The following is a 20,092-nucleotide window of genomic DNA, read 5'->3' as shown; positions in this document are numbered from 1 at the left end:
TTTTTTTTTTTTTTTTTTTTTTTTGGTACCGGGGATTGAACTCAAGTCCTTGCGCTTGCAAAGCAGGCACTGGAACCATTGAACTAAATCCCCAGCCCAGGGCCTCCTTTTTTTTAATCCCTTAGTAATCCATCTATTATTTGAGCACACTTGAAAGAATCTCTCATCCTTTCCCCCAAAAAAGCCCTACTGAAGACCATCAGATAAATCAAAGAAAACAAACCCCCCCTCAAAATATCTGACACACCTTCCTGACATCTCCCCTGAATCACAAGTAGAACGGATTGAGCCATGCTCTTGATTCTGCTCCACTGTCCACCTCCTATGACTTTCCCCACTCATAAAGGGTTTCACCACTCCCCCAGGCGTTCAAGCCAAACCACTTCCTTTTCCTCGCTCTGTGCTAGCAACCCACAGTGGGATGGAGTGCATCTCACATCATTCTGCTTCTCTCCTCCTCCACTCTGGTCAAGACACCACATCAGCCCCTAACTGGTCCACTTCGTCCCCTGTGATCCATACTCTACATGGCAGCCAGAGTGACTCCTATAAAATGCCAATCATCTCATGTCATTCTTTAAGGCTTTACCATAGGCTCTAAGAACTACGTAATTTGCTCCAACTCCAGCCACACAGGGCTCTGACACGTCTAGAACATTCTATGTCAGGTTCCATGCCTAGGTTACCTTCTGCCATGACTTCTCTTCTGCCTCCTCCTCTGGTCATCTCTTCCCTGTCTCTGATGTCTAAGTGTAGTGCATCTCCTCAAAGAGGCCTTCCCTGACCATCCCAATGAAAGATTTCCTCTGAGTCTATCACACTACCCTATGTCGTGTCCCTCAGAGCACTTATCACTCAGAAGTGCTGTTTGTCTTTCTCTCCATAGATGTAAGCCTCAACTGGCAGGTGCCTACTCTGTGTTGGTCTCTGCTATAACCTCAGTGCCTCAGAACAGTACATGATAGATAGCAGGCATTCAGCAATGTTTTTGAACAAGAGTATGGATAAATACATACACTAACAATTCCATGGAATTCTAGCTAAATAATCTTAGGCAACTTAATTTCCCTGAGTCTCAGTTTTCTTAATAGAGGATAATATTATCCACAAAACCAACTCTTCTAAGATTAAATGAGCTAATAATGTGCCTCTTTTAAATCTTGAGCAAGTTATGTAAAGTTCCTGTGACTCAGTTTCCTTCTGAATATAGATAGATTATAAAAAAGTATTTGGTCTTTGTCCTGGATCCTGACACAGAGCTCCTGATACCCTTGGAGTATCCTGAGTGAAAAGTGTCTTTGTTACTCTTAAGGAAGGAGCCCTTTCCCACTACCCTTGAATTTATGTTAATGAGATGACTCTGGGTAGCCTGATAGGTTCAGTACAGAAGCTGGTCACTGAAAGAGAAAACACTTGGTTACAGGGTGGGAATTTTCAGCACCCCCCAATTACAGGGGCAGGTGTCTGGATGTTGGGTGGAAGTGTTGGGAGGCTGGGACACTGGAGAAGGGAGGGCTCCTTCTGCTCCCTTGCCCCATGAGTCTCCTCTGCTTGGCTGGTACTAACTCGTGTCCCTTGTGATAAAGTGAAGTGTCTTCCTCTGCTCTGTGAGGAAGGGAACAGGAAACCCCTAATGAAGAGCTACTCGGTCAGAAGTGCAGGTGGCACCTGGGACTTGTGACTGGCACGTGCAGTGGCGCTGTGTTTTGGGACTGAACTCTCCTTTGAGTCATGGGATAATTCTGGGAGTCAGGGTCAGAACAGAATTGTTAGACATCCAGTTGGAGAATTGGCTGCTGGTTGGTGTTGGGACACAGCCACATTTGGAGTCAGAACACCTCACCGATCCCACAAGGTTGTGATGAGACTCAAACTAGTTAGGTTATGTGAGGCCTAAGAACAGGGCCTGGCCCATGAGAAGCTCTCAATCATTATCAGCCATATGTTATTTATCCTATTGCAGGATGCCAGAGTCAGGGAAGAAAGCAAGAGAACGAGCTGTCAGAGGGAAATGAGGATTCACCAAAGGGCCCACTAGCTTAGCCTTTCCTGGGTGAAGGGGGTGTCCAGACCCCTCCACTACACCTGGGGGACCAAGGCACACTGAGATGAATGCCAAGTGATGAACAGTGACAAAGGGCCAGACTGGGGGAGTGAGAGGTGTCCAGCCTAACTGGATCATGTCTCCTCTCCTCCGAATCTGCTTTGTGCCCCCATGACTAGCCTTGCCCCAGAAGCCAACCCCTTACCATCGCTTCTTGAGGTTTCTCTTATCTGCCAACATCTCCCTAAGCCACTCCCCACACCCTGAGTGTCTCCAATTTCTCTGACCTTTCCCATCTTCCACAGGGCACCTGATGCTCCCGGAAGACCCCTCCCCTTGCCACTTAACAGTACTCTGGCCAGCACTGTGTTTGCTGTGGTTCACCTGTAGCTTTAAGTCTTTCCATCATCCATGCATGTCTGAATTGCCCCAAAGTACAGTTCCCCTTGCAGCCCACAGCCTCAGTCCCCAGAGAGTTTTCAGGCTGCCAGGACAGGTGTGAGGCCTGGGCCTGACCTCTTACCTGGGTCTCGGAGAGGTTCAGCTGGCGGGCCAGCTCGTTGCGCTCACGCCCCACCACATACTGGCAGCGCTGGAACTCCATCTCCAGGCGGTACAGCTGCTCAGCAGTGAAGGATGTGCGGGTACGCTTGGGTCTGTCCAGGTCCAATCCCTTGGGCAGAACAATTTCTCGGATGGTCCCCTTGGCATCTGCAGGGTCCATGAAGGGCGTTAGGTTGGTTCACTAGCTTGGTTAGGTCACCAACAAGCATTTTGATAAGAGCCTAACAGGAAGCTCCTCTGGCCTGGGCTTGGCTCTGTGGCATCTAACAGTTGCTTAACCCATCTGAGCCCAGCTTCTTCAATCACCCAGTCACCCAATATAGGTTATTGTATGTAATATATATATATATAATATTATATATGATATATGATATATATTATATAATTATATATGATATACATTATAGTGTATGATTATGATATATATTATATTGTATAATTATATATGATATATTATTATATTATATTATATATATTCAGTACAAATAAACATATTATCAGTACAAATGTCAGGTTTTTGAAGGCCTGGGCACAAAGGATTCACTCTGGCCTAGCCAGGATTCTGTTTCCTTAACTGACTAAGGACCAAATGGAAATAAATATGCTGAGTCCTCAAGTACAGAAAGAAAGAAGGATGAGAACTGGATGTGGTCCATCCACTTATACTAGATAAGTCCAGAAGCCAGGTGCTAAGCTGTGTGTGTATGTGTGTGTGTGTGTGTGTGTGTGTGTGTGTGCGCGCGTGATCAAGGGTGTGCAGTCTGCCCCACTGACTCCCAGGGGTCCATAAGGAGGTTAGCTGGTGTAAGACAGAGGGAAGAATGGAGCTGGGATTCACAAGAGAAGCCCAAGGACAGTGGCCACCACCCCAGGATGCTGGAGTGCCTTCCAGAGAGAGACTTGCTTCGCTTCCCATGGGCCTGAACAGCACACCCTATCTGGGCTCTAGACCCATACCTTCCATGCACAAGGTCTCCAGTAATCTAAAGCTCATTTTTAAAAAGTGTTGAAAAAACACAAACTATTTGGAGGATAGTGGTGACATTTATACATCACCATTCATTATGAGGATAAAGATGATCCATGTTTTAAAAAAAAGATCCATATTTAAACCACACTCACTGCTGACTTAAATCTAGCTATTAGAATATGTTGAAGTTAAACAATATGCTGTTACAAATTAGTCTGTCGGGGAAAAAAATTAGACTGTGCAGCCTGTAATTCCAGCACTTGGGAAGCTGAGGCAGAAGGACTGCTGTGAATTCAAGGCCAGCCTGGACTACACAGTGAGTTCAAGACTAGCCTGGGCTACATAGTGAGACCCTGTCTCAAAATCAAAAACAAATCAAAAAACTCCCCAAACCAAAAATTAGACTGTGGGGTTGGGTGTATAACTCAGTGATGCAGCACTTGTCTAGCATGATCAAGGCCCTGGAATTGATCCCTGTCGCAAAAACAAAATAACCCAAAAAACCGGGTCATGGTTGTGCATGGAGGCACACACCTATAATCCCAGAGCATCGGACTGAGGCAGGGTGATTGCAAGTTCAAGGTCAGCCTGGACTGTGTACTAATACCCTGTCTCAAAAAAAAAAATCATACTGTGGAAATATGCACTATTGTATCCTGTAGAATTTGCCAAACCATTCCCAATGAATGATGTCACTAACAGCGAACCAAAGCTAACAGTAATTTATCATTTTATGGGAAGAACATTAGCAATGACAGCTTCCCATTTAAGGCAGCCCTGAGGAGGCCCAGTAATACCAGCCCCACAACTGCAGGAATTCCAACTCCCTCCAGGGGGCGTGCACAACTGTCCCTTGCAATGTGCAGGAAATGTTAGTGGCTCAGGCTGCTCACACTTGAATCATAAGGACAACTGACATTTCTGCAGTACTTGCTCTGGGCAGGCACTGTCTTAAGCACTTTAGCTTTCCCAATATTTCAGTGAAGGTGGAACCATTATTATCCCCATTCTATAGATGATGAAATAGAGGATCAAATTTTAAATATGTTACTGAAGATCACAGTGGTGGTGTTCAATAAACACTAGCAATGCTTTCATTTTACTTCATGAATACCCTCTCTTTGAGTCATCCTTAATAATTTAGTTGATAGGTTTCAGGTGACAGAGGATTTAGTCATGGGTAAAAGAGGAATCTTCTGGATGGGTGCATCATTCCCCTGAAGAGCATGGAGTGTGCTGTTTGCCAGGAAGCTTCTCATGATCCATGGGAACTGTGATCCTACTTTTAGGATCCCTGCCCTAGAGGGTTCACTTTAGACACTCTTCTAAGCCCGACTTCATAAGTCTAACTTCCTGGCTCCTGACCACACCAGTAAGCATTCCATACTCCAGGGTGTACTCTCAGGGTTCCTGGCTCACATGTCCTGCCCCTGATCTCAGATGTTCTCAAGCATCTTCGGGTCAGGAAGTCACAGCCAAAGTCAGGAAGAAGGTGAGTCAGAGCGGAGAGAGCCATCACTACTTAGAGGTGGCTCTCCCCACATTTCACCCTGCCAGGCCAGGCTAGGTCCTGCCTGGATGCTGCGCCTCCTGGGACAACTCAAGCTCCCCAACTTTAATTCCTTCCACATTCAAAAAACAAAAACAAAAAACAGGGTGGGGTTGGGGATTTAGCTCAGTGGTTTCACCGCCTACCTCACAAATACAAGGGCCTGAGTTTGATCCGTGGTACCAAAAAGGGGGGGCTCAAATTTTACCAACGTTGTGATTAGGTTGGTCCCCTTTGCTTGGATTACACTACCAACAACTGTGAGACAAGATTTAGAACTTCCTTACAATACCCTAAGTGAGTCTATCACCAAAGGCTGGTTTTATCAAATGTGTCTGAGGATATGGATAAAAGGGAGGGAGCTGTCACACCAGATATTGGAGGCTTCAGGCTCTCCCCAAGGTTGCCTCCTGGAGCCCACCCTGAAGCTTCTGAGCCCAAGCCCTCATCATAAGGTCAAATCACATCTGGCCTACCCTTCCGGGCTCCTACAAGAGCTAAGAGGAACACAGCTACCTCAGGGAGTGGCCAAGGTCAGCCATCTCCCTCAGGGCCCCCATACAGGAAAGGCAACCCCAGACTTGCCACCTCAAAACATGCCACACAAATAAGCACATGAAAAGATATTCACATCACTCGCCGTTATTGAACAGTGAATTAGAGTGGTGATGAGAAACAGCTACTGGAAAAGCTAACTAAAACAATATGGGGAGTACCAAAGGCTGGGAAGGATGCAAAGAAACCAGATTTCTCATAGTTTGCCGGTGGGAATGTAAATTGGTACAACCACTTTGGAAACTAGCCTGGCAGTTTTTGTTGTTTTCAGTTTTTAGTTTAGTTTAGTTTTGTTTTTCTCAGTGCTGAGGACTGACTCCAAGGCCTCAGGCATGTTAGGCAAGCACTCTACACAGAGCTACATCCCCAGCCCTTGGCACTATCTTAGAGTTGAATATATAGTTACTATACAATCTAACGATGGCATTCCTGAATATTTATTCAGAGAAATGAAAGTTTATGTTCACACAAAAACCTATACAAAAATGTGCATAGCAGCTTTCTTTGTATAGCTGCCAAATGGAAACAAGCCAGATGTCCAGCGGCTAAACAAACCATCACAGCCTTTTCAACCACTCAGCAAGAAGAAGGAATCACTATTGAGACACAAAACAATGTTCTCGAGGAATTATACTGAGTAAAAACATCTAGTCTCAAAAGTTACGCGCTGTATTAAGGTAACTTCAAAAAGACAAAATTATAGAGATGAAGAACAGACCAGTGGTTACCAGGGTTTGAAGACAGGGCAGACGCGACCATAAATGGGCAGCATGCAGAAGGCTTTTTGTGAGGACGCTGCAGCTCTGTATTTTTGTCATGATGATCATATGGGTCTGAAAATGTGGTAAAACACAGAACTATACATGAGGACATAAAAACAAGCACAAGGAAAGATTGGTGAAACTAATGAAGGTCTGTAGTTCAATTAGTGACGTCATGCCCATATCAATTTTCTCGTGTTGGTGTTGTGCTGTAGATATTAAGAGGGTCAGGTGATGTATATGTAGGACCTCTCCCTATTATTTTTACAACTTCTTCTAACTCTATAACTATTTTAAAATAAAAAATTAAAAACAACAACAAAAATATGCCATAAAGCTAAAGTGATGTATTGTCCCAGAAACAGGTAAATTCATCAGCCAAAAGAATACCATGGTGTTTCCCCAAAGCAGTTCTGCATTCTGCTTGTGAAATGTAAGACTATTTAAAGTGGTACATAAATATTTGTCACTTCAAAAGTTATACATGTATTTTAATGTTTAACTTGAAAAAATTAAACCTATGATTTTACAAGCTTAGGATGAGGTTAAAGTGAGTATTGAATTTTAAAATGCAGGGCTGGGGATTTAGCTCAGCGGTTCGGTGGCCTGCCTTGCAAGCGCAAGGACCTGAGTTCAATCCCTGGTTCCAAAAAAAAAAAAAAAAAAAAAAAGCATTATGCTGAAGTTCTAAGTAAATAAATGGGATATGAAATACCAAATGAAGATGACACTTAAATGGCTATTGGGAAACAATAAAATGAAGGCTACACTGTTAATCACGTGCAGATGCAGAGAGAGAATTCTTGATAAAGGGGTATTCTAAATGGAGTCAGGTGCACTAGTTACTAAGTGGACTGATGACCATAAATTGTGTACTTGGAAGAAAATTAAGTTAAATTCCTATCTCATATAACAAATAAGAAATTTAAGTAGACTGAAGAGCAAATCATAGACTATAAAGTGACAAAGGCATTATAAGGAGCTATCTAAGGATATTTTCATAATCCCGAATTTATTAGGACAAGAAAAAAGTGAAGGCTGTAGAAGGACTCACCTGACCAAATTAAAGCTAAACGTTGTAGGAGAAAAGCACGGAGACCAAGGTAAAGTACAATGAACAGATTTGAAGATATCTTCTAAAGAAGCAAAGATGCATGCATGCAAAGAAGCCTATAATCCCAACTACTCAGGAAACTGACTCAGGAGGATTGAGAGTCTGAGCCTAGCATGCAATTTGGCAAGAAAATCCAGTTTCAAAAACAACAACAACAAAAAAAACCTGAACTATAGAGCTGAGGTTTTAGCTCAGTGGTTCTGCTGCCTGCTTTGCAAGTGCAAGGACCTGAGTTTGATCCCTGATACCAAAGCAAAACAAAACAACAAAAGAAAGCAAAGAAACACAACAGAGAACATATAAATAAATGTTTTTTAATTTCTTTTTGTTTTGTTTCATTTTTTTTCCTATAGTACTGGGGATCAAACCCAAGGCTCACACATACTAAGCCAGTGCTCTACTACTATTACACTCCCAGCACATAAATAATTTTTAAAAAGAGAGAAATAGTCTAGTAGAAAAAAATGCTCAAGTAAAAAGACATCCAAATGGCCAATGAACATATAAAAAGATGAGCTTAGCTGTACAGTGATGGGGATAAAGCAGCAATACAAAGCCATTGATCTCCCACATAATGGAAAGGCATTAACAGTATTATACATTGCAGGGAAACCCACAGTCCTCACTTTGTTAGTAAGACCACAAATTGATACAAACACTTAAGATTGCATTTATCAAGATTGTACCTATATGACCAGAAAAACTGTTTTGGCAAAGGTGAGGGAATTAGGTTCTCTTGAGCTCTGTTAATAGGAACATCAATTGATACAATATAATTTTGGGAGGGCAATTTAATAATGCCTAGCTAAATTAAAAGTGCAGAGACCCCTTGTCCCAAACATTTTAAAGAGCTTTCTGTCCCAGAGAATTATTGTCATACTTGATAAAGCCAAACTCACTATTTATAGCACAGTTCATAAAGGGGTAGGAAGAGACTGAATGCTTTTTTTCTAGAAAAACAGTAGATGAAATCACAGTTGAGCCATGCCATTGGCTACTATGTAGACATTAACAAGAATGAGATATATCTTCATATACTAGAATGATGTTCATTATATACTGCTAAGTGAGAATAGCATGTATGTATAATCCCATTTTTTAAAAAAAGTAAAACCAAATTCTCTTCATCTGTGTATCCACTTAGAAACAAATCTGGCAGGATAAACACCTCACTCTTCTGTTCCCTCTGGGCAATGGAAGCTGGTCAAAGAGGCAAGATTTCTCCTATCTTTGAGCATTTTTTATCACTTGATTTGCTACAAAAACTACTTAATATCTCCCTCTCCCTGTTTTTTCTTTCTTTTTTTTCCCCCCCTGAGGACTGAACCCAGGGCCTCCCTTGGCATGCTAGGCAAGCACTCTATACCACTAAGCTATAATCCCAGCTCCTCTCCAAATTTTGAAATCAAAAGTATAAGCAGTGTGTGTGTGTGTGTGTGTGTGTGTGTGTGTGTGCGTTCACATCTGATGACTAAACCAACTATAGATAAAAAATAACAGTTAAAAATTGTGTCTGTACTGAGTATGTATGGACTTTTTGTTGTTATTATTCCCTAAACAATACAGTATGATAACTACTTACATGGCATTTACATCATATAAGATATTTCATGTAATCTAGAGGTGATTTAAAGTATCACCATCAGGGAGGATGTACTAGGATACAGATAAGTTATTTGCAAATACTATACTAACATTTATAAGGGCCAGAGGGTTGGGATGTGTATCTTGGAACAGAAAACAAGGGACAGTTTTGTGTGTGTGTGTGTGTGTGTGTGTGTGTGTGTGTGTGTGTAGTATTTTTAATTTTGGACGGAGAAAATCTTTCTAATCAGGAACTAAACTTTCCTGAAGTCCAAGAGGAAGCAACTATTGGAAATGATTTCAATTTCAACTAGGAAAAAAACCTCACAAAGTTAAAAAATAAAGATGTGCTGATACTTGCAACAATTGTTACTGAAAAGGAGTTCATTTCCTTAGTATATAAATACCATTTTCAATAGTTAGAAAATAATAAGCAACCCATAGATAAATGGCTAAATAAATGAATAAATAACATGAAAGAAATTAACATAATGAATAAATAAACTAAAACATATTTAACCTCACTAGCAATTAATATTTTTTCACTTGAAAATATTTCACCTTAAAAGAGTGTATTTTGGGCTGGAAGGATGTAGATTAGTGACACATTTATACTTGATTATTGGGGATACAAATTAGTATATGTTTGGCATAAAATTTAGAAATATCTATAATAAGTTTAAGTGAAAAAAAAAAAAAACAAACTACAGGCTGGGGATTTAGCTCAGTGGTTTCGCTGCCTGCCTTGCAAGCACAAGGGCCAGAGTTCGATCCCCAGTACCAAAAACAAAGCAAAACAAAAAAATAAAAAACAAAAAAAGTATAAGTGTACCTGGATACTTGGATTTTCAAATTTCATTTCTAGAAATGTCTTGTAATTACGTATGCAATGATCCTTATTATTTTAAATATTTTATTCTGATAAGTTTCAAACATACAAAATTAGAGAATAGTATAATGATTTCTGATATATCTATTTCTCAACTTCAACTCAGGAAAAATCTTGTTTCTTCTGCCATGTCATAATTTTTAGCAATTTCAGATGTCATATCATGTTGCCCATAAAAAAGACTCCATTAAGAAACTTAATGAGGGGCTGGGGATGCTGTAGCTCAGTTGTACCATATCTGCCTGGCAATTGCAAGGTCCTGAGTTTGATCCCTGGTACCAGAAAAAAAAAAAAAAAGAAAAGAAAAAAGAAAAAGAAACTTAAGGAGTCTGACACTGATGCGGTATGCCTGTAGTATCAGAGCACTTGAGAGGCTTAGGCAGGATCATCTCAAGTTTGAGGCCAGCCTGGATTACCTCGTGAGTTCAAGCAAGAACACTCAAAAAAAAAAAAAAAAAAAAAAAGGAAAAGAAAAGAAAAGAAACTACAGGGCCGGGATTTAGCTCAGTGGTTCCGCTGCCTGCGCAAGGTCCCCAGTTTGATCGTGGGGGGGAAACACACACACACACACACACACACACACACACACGAATGAGAGAGAGAGAGAGCGCTTTTGCAAACTTTATTTTTTCATTTAATAATAGTTGTCTCTCTATTTAACAGATAGTTCTCTCTCGCTTGCTCTCTTTTGCTATATACAACTTAACATATTTATGTTTTTCAGTTACTAGGGAAACTTTGGGTGGTAAATTCTGGAAATGAACATATGTGGAAAATGATGAACCTTTCACTTTTACATGACATAGAATGACAATGGCATGAATTCCTTTTGCAAAGAAAATATTTTATATTTCAGCAAGCAAAAGGTATGAACAAAATGGAATGGAAAATTATAAACTAAAGGAAATCATAACACAGTGAAAGTAATGAGATATGATCCAAGATATACAGAGGCCTAGGGGTGGGGTCACTCATAATACATAGAGTTTCTATGAATCAATAAGGAAAAGAATATTTGAAAATTAACACTGGTCAGATAATACAAATTATGCAAAAGATTCTAGCTAATAAACATGGAAAGATGCTCATTTTCACTAGCAATCAAAGAAGAATAAAAATGTCATTAAGATAATATTTATCACCTGTAAGACTGACAAAGGACATATAATGTCCAGTGTAGAGAGAGAGAAAACTTTTTTCATAGAATAATCTGACAATATCTAGCTGGAAGTAAACTATGCTGGTTAAATGCAGAGAAGCAGGCAAATTCAGGCACTGCTGGTAATAGTGTAAATTGCTGTCATTTGGTCAAAAGCAACTTGGCATTATCTCTCAAATTATAAATACAGATACCCTTTCATCCAGTAATCCACTCTTAGGAACTCCCTGTCTTGTACATGCACACGTGGAAATAACCAAGGCTCAGTTTTATTTATTGGAATGCTAGATGTACCTGTAAGAGACAAGAAAAATAGCAAAACTTCATCCCTAAGGCATTGGTTGTATAACATACACTGCGGTCCACCCAGTTTGTATGAAAGTAATACTATCCCTCTGTAAAAAGCAAGGCGGTATCTACATCCTGAGATGTATTGGAAGGCAAAACAACATAGCTGTGCTGACCTGCAGAGCAGAAATATGATCTGAAAAACATAATAGAAAGCAGTACAAATGGGTGCCTTTGAGCCTGGAGGAGACTGGGCAACCGGGGCCAGGGATGGGAAAAGTTTCTCACTTCATACTTGAGCCTTGCCCTGGGATATCACAGAAAAGAAACAAAACAAAACAAAACAAAAAGTGAGTTCTCCCTGAGGTTAGGAGAATGTAGTTTTCTGAGGAAAGGAATACTTTAGTATTGCAAGGTCTCAGGGCTAGTGTGAAATTTTTAAGCTGAAAAGAGGACCACTGATTAAATTTTTTACAAAGGTAAGTTGCATAACAACCTATGGAATATGACCCTGCTTTTACTAATGTGCTTATATATGAGCATGAAAAAATCACTTTTTTAAATTTAAGAGTATGAAAAATTTATTGAGAGAAAGTTTCTAAGAGAGGCAGAAAGGGAACAAAAAAACTCACTTTAAAGGTCACCCCATAGAGGTGATTTCTGGGAGCCCTTACCAGCTTCATTTTGCTTTTGTATGAAGCATTCACTACGTTTTGAATTTAAATCCTCTTTCTAGTTGCCTACATTTTAAGTGTGGCCCTTCCACAGGCTGGACCTCAAGGGGTGTCCTCAAGCTCAACCTGGCTCCCTGCAAGCTCCACAAGTGGATTTGTGTATGTGTGTGTGTGTATGGGGGGCTGGTTTAGGAGGTAAAGCTTCCCGCAAAACTTTGTTTTCATGCTCTAGCCTGAGCTGCAGGCATGTGAGCTGGGAGGGGCAAGGCTCAGATGTACATTATTCCTCTCAACTCCATGAATAGCTTGTAGGGGAGGTATTTTTTTGAAACAGGGTCTCACTATGTAGTCCAGACTGGTCTTGAACTTAATACCTAGTCCACGTTGATCTCAACCTTGAAATCCTCCTGCCTCAGCCTCTTGATTGCTAGGATTAAGGATATGCGCCTTTGCTGGGGAACCTCATACCCAGAAACCACCTGCATTCCTGAACTTCCAGTTCCTGTCACTCTGTACTCGTGCCCCACCCCGGCTCTAAGCAGCCTTCCCAGCCCAGGCAGTCTAGCTACTCCTGGGAGAAAAGATAAAAGTTTTTTTTTTTTTTATGTTTTGTTTTTTCAGTGGTTCCCAAAGTTGCAGATTGCAAAAACAGAATTCTCAAAATAAGGGTTAGCCAACTTCGCATTTTAGCAATTATATTGTGTTCTCCCATAGTCATCATTTCATATAAGGAGACTGTAACGGGAAAAACCTTATTTATTTTTTTTTCAGAGGAATAACCGTTGGCTGCTTCATGCCTACGGCGATACATGCTGCTGATTTCATCTCCTTTTATTTACTCCACAAATATTTGCGAGTCTACGATGCACTAGGTGCACATTTGGAGAGAACGCGCGGATTTGGCGGGTACCGGGTCCATTTCCTCCTTGGTCCCCACGCAGTTTGTGTAAAGGAACCTGTCTCCAAACTCCGCTGGCTTTAGCTGTTTCCCTGGCACTTCCGCCGGCCGAGGTGTGGTCACAGATCTGGAGCCGCTCAGGTCCCTGAGAGCTAGGCAGGGCAGCAGCTTGTCGGCAGCACCCTCTGGGATCAGTCTAGCCTGAAGTAGGTGCACATTGAGTTTGCCCGCGAAGCCAAGCCCTTGACAGAGGTGGGTGAGGGGAGCTAGGGCCTGTGCAGACTCCTTCTCGGGCCTCATTGCATCCTTCCCCACCAGCAACCGGCACCGCAAGAAGCCCTGATTTTATTGGGTGCTCCCATTCTTGGCTGTACAGATCAGGTCCCCGCCTGAGGCTGCCATCTCTTTCCGAGGTGCCCCATGCCACCGGGACATGCCAGGCGTCTTTGGGGTTGTGGGAGCGTCCCGGAGACCGACCTCCCAGATGAGCCAGGCGCCTAGGATATCCGGGGACTCCGGGATTCCCAGGCAGGTTCTCTTGGCCTTCACATCCTCTAGCTCAAAGGTACCACAGCCAGGAAACCGACTACAGTCTCCCGGAAGTCAATTTTTACAAATGGGAGATAGAAGTCAAATTCATATGCTTCTCCCCCAGCCACCCCAGTTAAATAGAAATTAAAGAAACCCATCTAACGAGGAGGGAGCTCAGGGCCAGGAGGCAACGGAGAGAACAGCGTCCAGGCCTGCCTTGGCGCCCATTCTCCCTGCAGATGATGCACGCAAATGGCGAGGACTAGAATTTGGTGCTTAGACGACCCCACACTGCACTGTCACAGATTCCAAGGGCCGCAGGCGCTACCTCCAGGTCCATCCTTGCCGATGGGTGTGCTGGAGGGATGCGCTGCGGCCTTCCGGCTGCTCTCAGCCCCAGGGCCCACAACGGTGTCCAGCGCGAGACAGGAGGCATCAAACCACATCCACCTCCCCACCCACGCCCACCCCTGCCAACCGCGGCTCCCCGGCTAGGTGACAGACACCGGGAGGGCAGGCAACCGTGGCTGCGAGTCTGCTGGTGTAGGCACTGGGGGAAATAACGACCCAAACGCCAGGGACCGGCTCTGACTGCGATCAGAGTGTGGGTTTCCTGCCAAAAGCAACGAAATAGAGAGGGAAAACATAAAATAAAACAAAGCAACTCCAGGGGAAAAGATAAACCGAATATTCTCCACAAACACGAAAACTAAAAATAAAAACAAATATAGAAATCTCCAAATACGGTCTTCTGCATGCGCCCTGTAAATATTTCAACTCGCTCGGGGCCTGGGCCTGGGTTATGATTTATGAACAGATCCAGTTGCTAAAAGTCCTGTGGGCCGCGGAGACGCCAGAATCCGACTCTCAGAGCAGTGCTCATTGCAGTACAGCACTGGCCCTCGTCTTCGTTGCCAAAACACCGGCACCACAGCCCCAGGCCTGTGGCGGTGCTGAGTCAGCCTAGGCCCAGCGGCCGCCTGAAATCCAAGTGGAAGTTAGCAGAAGAGGAGCGGCGCTGAGCCCAGATCCGGCTGCCGGTGTGGGCTACCGTCCCTACGGTCGGCTCCCAGCCGGAGCCTCTGATGGTTCCAGGGGAGAAAGGCCCGGCCCGCCGGGTGCCCGCCATCTTGCTGTGTGTATAGGTTCTAGAACGCAGGTTCCGGCTGCGGGCGGATTCTCCGTGGAGTCAGACCCTGCCTGGGTCCATTCCCCTTCCTTCCAGTACCCAACACGATGGGATTTACCCATTCCGGGCCAGAAACCCAGCCTTGGCTACACCCCTCTTCTCTTCAGCCCCAGCCACCTGATGAAAGCGTTTCCATCGCTGGGATTCCAAGCGTGAGTCACTCCTGGAGAGTATCCTACCAGAATCTCGCCCTTCCGCCCTCCCGCTTTCAGAAGGAGGGTGCTGAGAAAGGTGGGTCTTGAATGGGGATTCATTGGCGGAAGAGGCGTCCAGCACAGAGGGGCAGCTTTGGGTGAACCGAGGCCCATGCCGCGCATTATCCATAAAAGTACTGAGAAGCATTCCCGACCTATCCAGATCGGTTGCTGAATTCCGGTCGGATTACTTTGGGAAGCCCATGGGCTCATCTGAAGGAGCATGTGGGAGTGTGGATTGTGAGGTTGCAGGGAATTTGGGTCAGAGCGATCCACATCCGGCTCCACCGGAAAGGTCACTGCACAGCAAAATTAGAGCCAAGGCTTAGAGGACCGTTCTTTCTGGTAGCCTACTACCGGAGGTTGTCTGCCCTTTCCAAATGTAAAACAAAAGGATCCTCACATCCACAGCCCTGAACAGCTATCCGGGTGGGCACGGGGAATGTGGGGTGGCCTGGCAGGCTGTGCTGCCTAGGTAGACGCCTCACTGTGTCCGAGGTGGAGTATGAGGGATTCTTCTGCACCTATGCCTCTTATGTCAGTGGCCGTGCTTGTGCTGGTGTGTAAGAAGCGGCCTCCATTTTGAGGCAGGATGTGCAGCCTAGTGGCCACGTATCCCCTAAAGGGACTGGGGAGGACCTCACTGTGTGGTCTGCAAAATGCAGCTGATCAGTCTCCATCACTCTCTTGAGCCCTAGGCTACTTACTTTCCGAGGTATTTGCTGAGCCTAGGGCCAGGAGACCTGGGCAGAGGGCGGGGTGGGGGTGGGCAGTGAGCTGGGACAGGCCTCTGACAATTAAGGCCCACTGCCTCACCCACTAGAAATGAGCCACGCCCTCCTTCCTTCAACAAATAAGAAGGGAGATCCTGCCAGTGTTGTCTGTTTTGCAGGATCCTTGGATTCCTAGTGCACTCTTCAAGGCAAGGGCTACGGGTCCCTTTGTACTGGGGAAGGAGATAGAGACAGAGAGAGACAAAGGAACTGGTTCAGGCTCAAAGGGCTGCAGTCCTAGTGCTCTAAACCAATTTTGCTTAGTTCTTCCACCCAAGCTCTTCTACTTAGAGCCGTAGGACTCTTTCCTGGACGTGCTGCCTGGGGCGGGCAGGTAGAAGCCTCACTAGCAGGGAGTGCAGAACCAAAAGGAGGATGAAAAAACCCTGAAGGAATGGGGATTTTTATTAGCAGAGCTTTACCCTAACAGCAACCAGGGGCAGAGTTGAAATATCTTCCTTCTAATGGCTTCCTCCAAAAAGGAGGATTTAAGAGATGACCTCTTGAGAAGTCAAGGGCAAAATGTACTTAGAGCCTACGGGAGGGATATTCATTCCGGGGCCAAAGCACTTCAGATTCCCCTTTGCCAGTGCCAGGCCTGTTCCATTTATCAAAGCCTCTACCTGAGCCATGGTGGGGCTGCTTGTGACTGACACAAGTGACCCTAACTAGGAGGGATTAGTGGTAAATGATACCCTAGGCATTTTAGCCTTGTAATAACCTCCTTGTCATTAAATGGAGCTGGGCAGAGGGATTTATGAGGCCTCCATTTGTCTCCATTTCTATTAGATGTGTAAATAGATCCTCTGTGCATTGTATTTAATATTTCCATTATATTTTATAAATGGAACAACACTGTCACGTGTGTATATAAATTTATAAAAATACAGTCCCTGAAGATGTACACAGCCACCTGTGTAGGCAGACTCTGTCTCAGCCTGGGTTGGGAGGCCCCACCTTACAGGGTAAAGGCTCACTTTTCACTCCCACCTTCTAAGAGTCTGGAGGCTATTTCTTTAACATCTGTATAAAGATTATTTGTTCTATATATAAGGTTAATAAAGTAGAGAACGTGGTGGATGGACTAAAAATTTACAGTTGCCTTGGCAGAAGGAGAAGATGTGATGAGTATCACAGGTAGGGACTTGAGGTCTTTCCCATTGGAGTGTGTGGGCTTGGGGGACTCATTTTTTCCTTCTCTGGAAGCCCTACAGATTCTCTTAATGAAACTAAACTAGCTGTTCACACCTTGCATTCTGGACAGCCCACAGCCTATAGAATGGAAGTAACAACCCCAGGAACTCAACAGGTCCACACACCTGCTGGAATTCTAATGGTGTAACTGCCTTGACCCATGCCTGTGCCCTGACTGGGTAGTGGGCCCTCAATCGCCTGTGGCCACACAGTGGTGCCAGGAGTCTTTTCCTGAAGCCGAGGACCCTGAGGGTGCATGCAAGGCAGTTATTTCTTGCCTTCCTTTCAGACCACCTCCCTGCTTGACCCCAGCCCCGTCTTCCCTGCCCAGAGCCACTCACACTCTGCAACTGCAGGGAGATTGTTACCTGCCAAGGTATTCTAGAGCCCAGTTTCAATAAACTTGGAAGGCCCCTGGCAGAGGAGGAGAAAATCAGCCCTGGCAGGTCGCACCCTGAAATGAGTGCACCAGAAGAAGAGGCTGGAAAGATGCAGTGAGGGGAAGCTGAGAGAGCAGCAGAGGAAGGAGCCTAGACTAGAGGAGATGTTACCGTGAACGCGGGGATGTCTGGGGGCAATAGACCTCAGGCTTTGGTCCGGCCTGGCCACGGGCTGGGGGCAAGGCCCAGGAGACTCTCCTCTCTTCCCATCTCCGGGGGGCTCAATTTGAGAGAAAGAGGAGCCCACAGCTTCTCAAGAGACTGGCGGTGGGTGGCTGGGAGCCTCTTCCTCGCAGGACGCTACAGCGCTGGGAAGGAGAGTTCGGCACAGAGAAGAAGGACCAGGAAAGGAACGAGGCGGGCCAGGGGCAAGGGAGAGAGAACGAGAAAGAAGGACAAGAGAAAGTGGCACAGAAGGCCAGCTGGGCCTGGGCCGCGAGGAAGTGGGAACCAGAACAGAGGCTCAGGCAGGCGAGCGCGGCGCACGCCACCCTCCAGTGCCGGAGCTCTATCCCGCGGGCAGCCGGCGCGGGTCCCGCTCGCTGCAGAAGGAACAAGGCTGGGCAGGAGGCGAGGGAGCGCTCCGGCCACTGAGAGGAGCCCTGGCCTTTTCCTCCTGGGGTTACCACTCCGGTCCCTCCAAGTCCGGTCTCCGCGGACCGCGCGTGACGCTTTTCTCCCCACCTGCCCCGGGGGACACGGGGCAAGGGCAGAGCTCTCAGCATTCTCCCAGACCCGTTTCTGTCCCCACCTCAGTCACCAGCCCGGGCGGATCTAGGGCGAGGAGGCGGGCCCGAGAGGATAAGGCCAAGAAACGGGGACTTCTTCATTCGCTGCTTTGTCCCCTACCCTCGGCTCAGTGTCCAGCACACAATAGACTCTCAAAATAATACTTGCTGAGTGAACGGCTGAAGGATGAATGAATGAAGAAACGAGTTGAGAGGTGAGGCTGCACAAAGGTCTGAGGCCCGGGTGAGGGGACGGTGGGTGCCTAGTGGGCCAGAGCCGCGGACTGTCCTCTTACCTCGTACCAGGATGCGGCGGCAGTGGTCTGCCTCGCCGGGCCCAGGCTGCCCGTCTCTGTCGGCGCTGCCCCTTCTGGAGCCGGCGGGGCTGGAAGCCGAGGTCCCCGCAATCTCCCTTGGGCTTCGGCCACCTCCTTCAGTTCGCAAGCCCTCCTCCCCACCGAGGTCTCCGTTGCGCCCACCGCCGCCGCCAGACTCGCTCGGCGCCTCCATCACCCATGCCGGCCGCCACTGCTGCCTTAGCCGCCGCCGAGCCAGCCTGGGCTGGCAGAGCCCACGACTCCCCGCCCCTCGCACCCCCCTCTCCACAGCTCCCCTTCAGGCCCCGCCCCACGCGGCCGCTCCTCCCCTCCTTGCTGATTGGGCCTGAGTCTGGGTTCTCTGAGTCCCGGAGACTCGCTAGGGCTCTGCGCCCTGGGTAGGAGGGTGAGAGAGAGCGACCGGGAGGCAGAGGGGTCGGCGTCCCCACTCTTCCACCTCCAAGTCCAGCCCTGCTCCAAAGCCCGGCAGAGGGAGACTGGGACGGCTCCGGAGTACAGAGCAACGCCCCGCACCTCTCCTAAAGTTTATCAGCCTCCTTTCCCCAACACCATCGCCCCAGCCTGCTCTTCTTCCAGCTCCCTCGACCCCTGGGCCTCAACCCCTGGGAAGCACGGCCTCGGCTCTCCTGTTCCGCTCGATCAATAGTCAAAGTGCGTGAGGAGGGCCATCGGGTGAGACCAGCAGAGAAGTGGAGGTTGGCCTTGTTGGAGCTTCGGGCGGGGGTGGGGTGGAGATGGGCGCCGCGCTGGGGTCGGTGCGCCACTCCTCAGACTCTTACCCACAACCGCACTCCCGAACACCGAACCCAAGCCCCTCCCGGCCCTATGGGGAGGACAATACCTAGAAGAGGGACTAAAGAGCCTGGAAGAGTGAGGCTGGGGGTGGAGACAGAGTGCACACTAGTAGGTCTAGAGTCCAGAGTTAGGAGGAGATTTTGGTAAACTGAAAAGGCCAGACTCCCCTACTACTGCGAAGTCTTTACTCAGGAGGCTGCACCTTAGGCCTGGGATAGAGCTCTAGTATTTATTTGCGTTTTCTCTCAAGGAGCTCCCTCTTCCTTGGTCTGGCCTTGGCGACTCGCCCCCGCTGTCAGCGGAGAAGCATCGCGCCTAGGTGAGCACGGCTGCAGGCGGCAGGATCCGGCTGTTAAGCAGAGCAGCGAGGGTAGCTAGGCACTGCGCTTGGTTCTCTGAGGCATATGTGTGGGCAGCACTTGCTGGAGAGTCTAGCTTCTTTCTAGACAGGTGTTAGACCCTAATTTCTCTTACTTGGATGTAGAAAAGGAATTTGGAAGAAAGATTCTCCAGCCGAGGTGTGTTCCCAAAAGCATTGCTTATCAGAGGGTCTGTGAACCCTTGCCTAACTACTTTAACTCCAGACGTTCCTTCCTGTATCTGGACTTCGGCTATGAGCCAGGTGCTAGCGAGGGTACTCTCTTCTGTCCTCAGATCCGGTTAAAGGCGTCTGTGAGAGCCAGGCTGTGGATATGCGCTCGTGTCTGTGTCATCATCGTGTCTGTGAGCTGGTGCAGTCTCCGTGATTCCTGCGAAGGGTATGTAGGTACATGAATGTGTGTGTGTGTGTGTGTGTGTGTGTGTGTGTGTGCCTTAGCGTTCATCCAGGGTGCATGTGACTAGTTGGATGTGTGCACATGT

General features: G+C 46.4%; 1 protein-coding gene across 1 annotated transcript in view; it reads right to left on the bottom strand.

Annotated features, from left to right (window-relative positions):
- Vax2 (ventral anterior homeobox 2) overlaps positions 1-18,608 on the bottom strand; it is a 23,920-nt gene extending 5,312 nt beyond the window's left edge. The window contains exons 1-2 of the mRNA XM_010609819.1: positions 18,395-18,608; positions 2,568-2,755 (exon numbers count right to left, since the gene is read on the bottom strand). Of these exons, the coding sequence (XP_010608121.1) occupies positions 2,568-2,755; positions 18,395-18,608 (402 nt within the window). The remainder of the gene's footprint in view (positions 1-2,567; positions 2,756-18,394) is intronic.
- Between the last annotated feature and the right edge of the window lie 1,484 nt (positions 18,609-20,092).

The sequence above is a fragment of the Fukomys damarensis genome, unplaced genomic scaffold, assembly GCF_012274545.1.
Source record: "Fukomys damarensis isolate Sample0158 unplaced genomic scaffold, DMR_v1.0_HiC HiC_scaffold_2, whole genome shotgun sequence".
In the NCBI taxonomy this organism is placed as follows: Eukaryota; Metazoa; Chordata; class Mammalia; order Rodentia; family Bathyergidae; genus Fukomys; species Fukomys damarensis.
The sequence above is the reverse complement of the archived record's forward strand: the minus strand, read 5'-3'. Positions and strand labels throughout refer to the sequence as shown.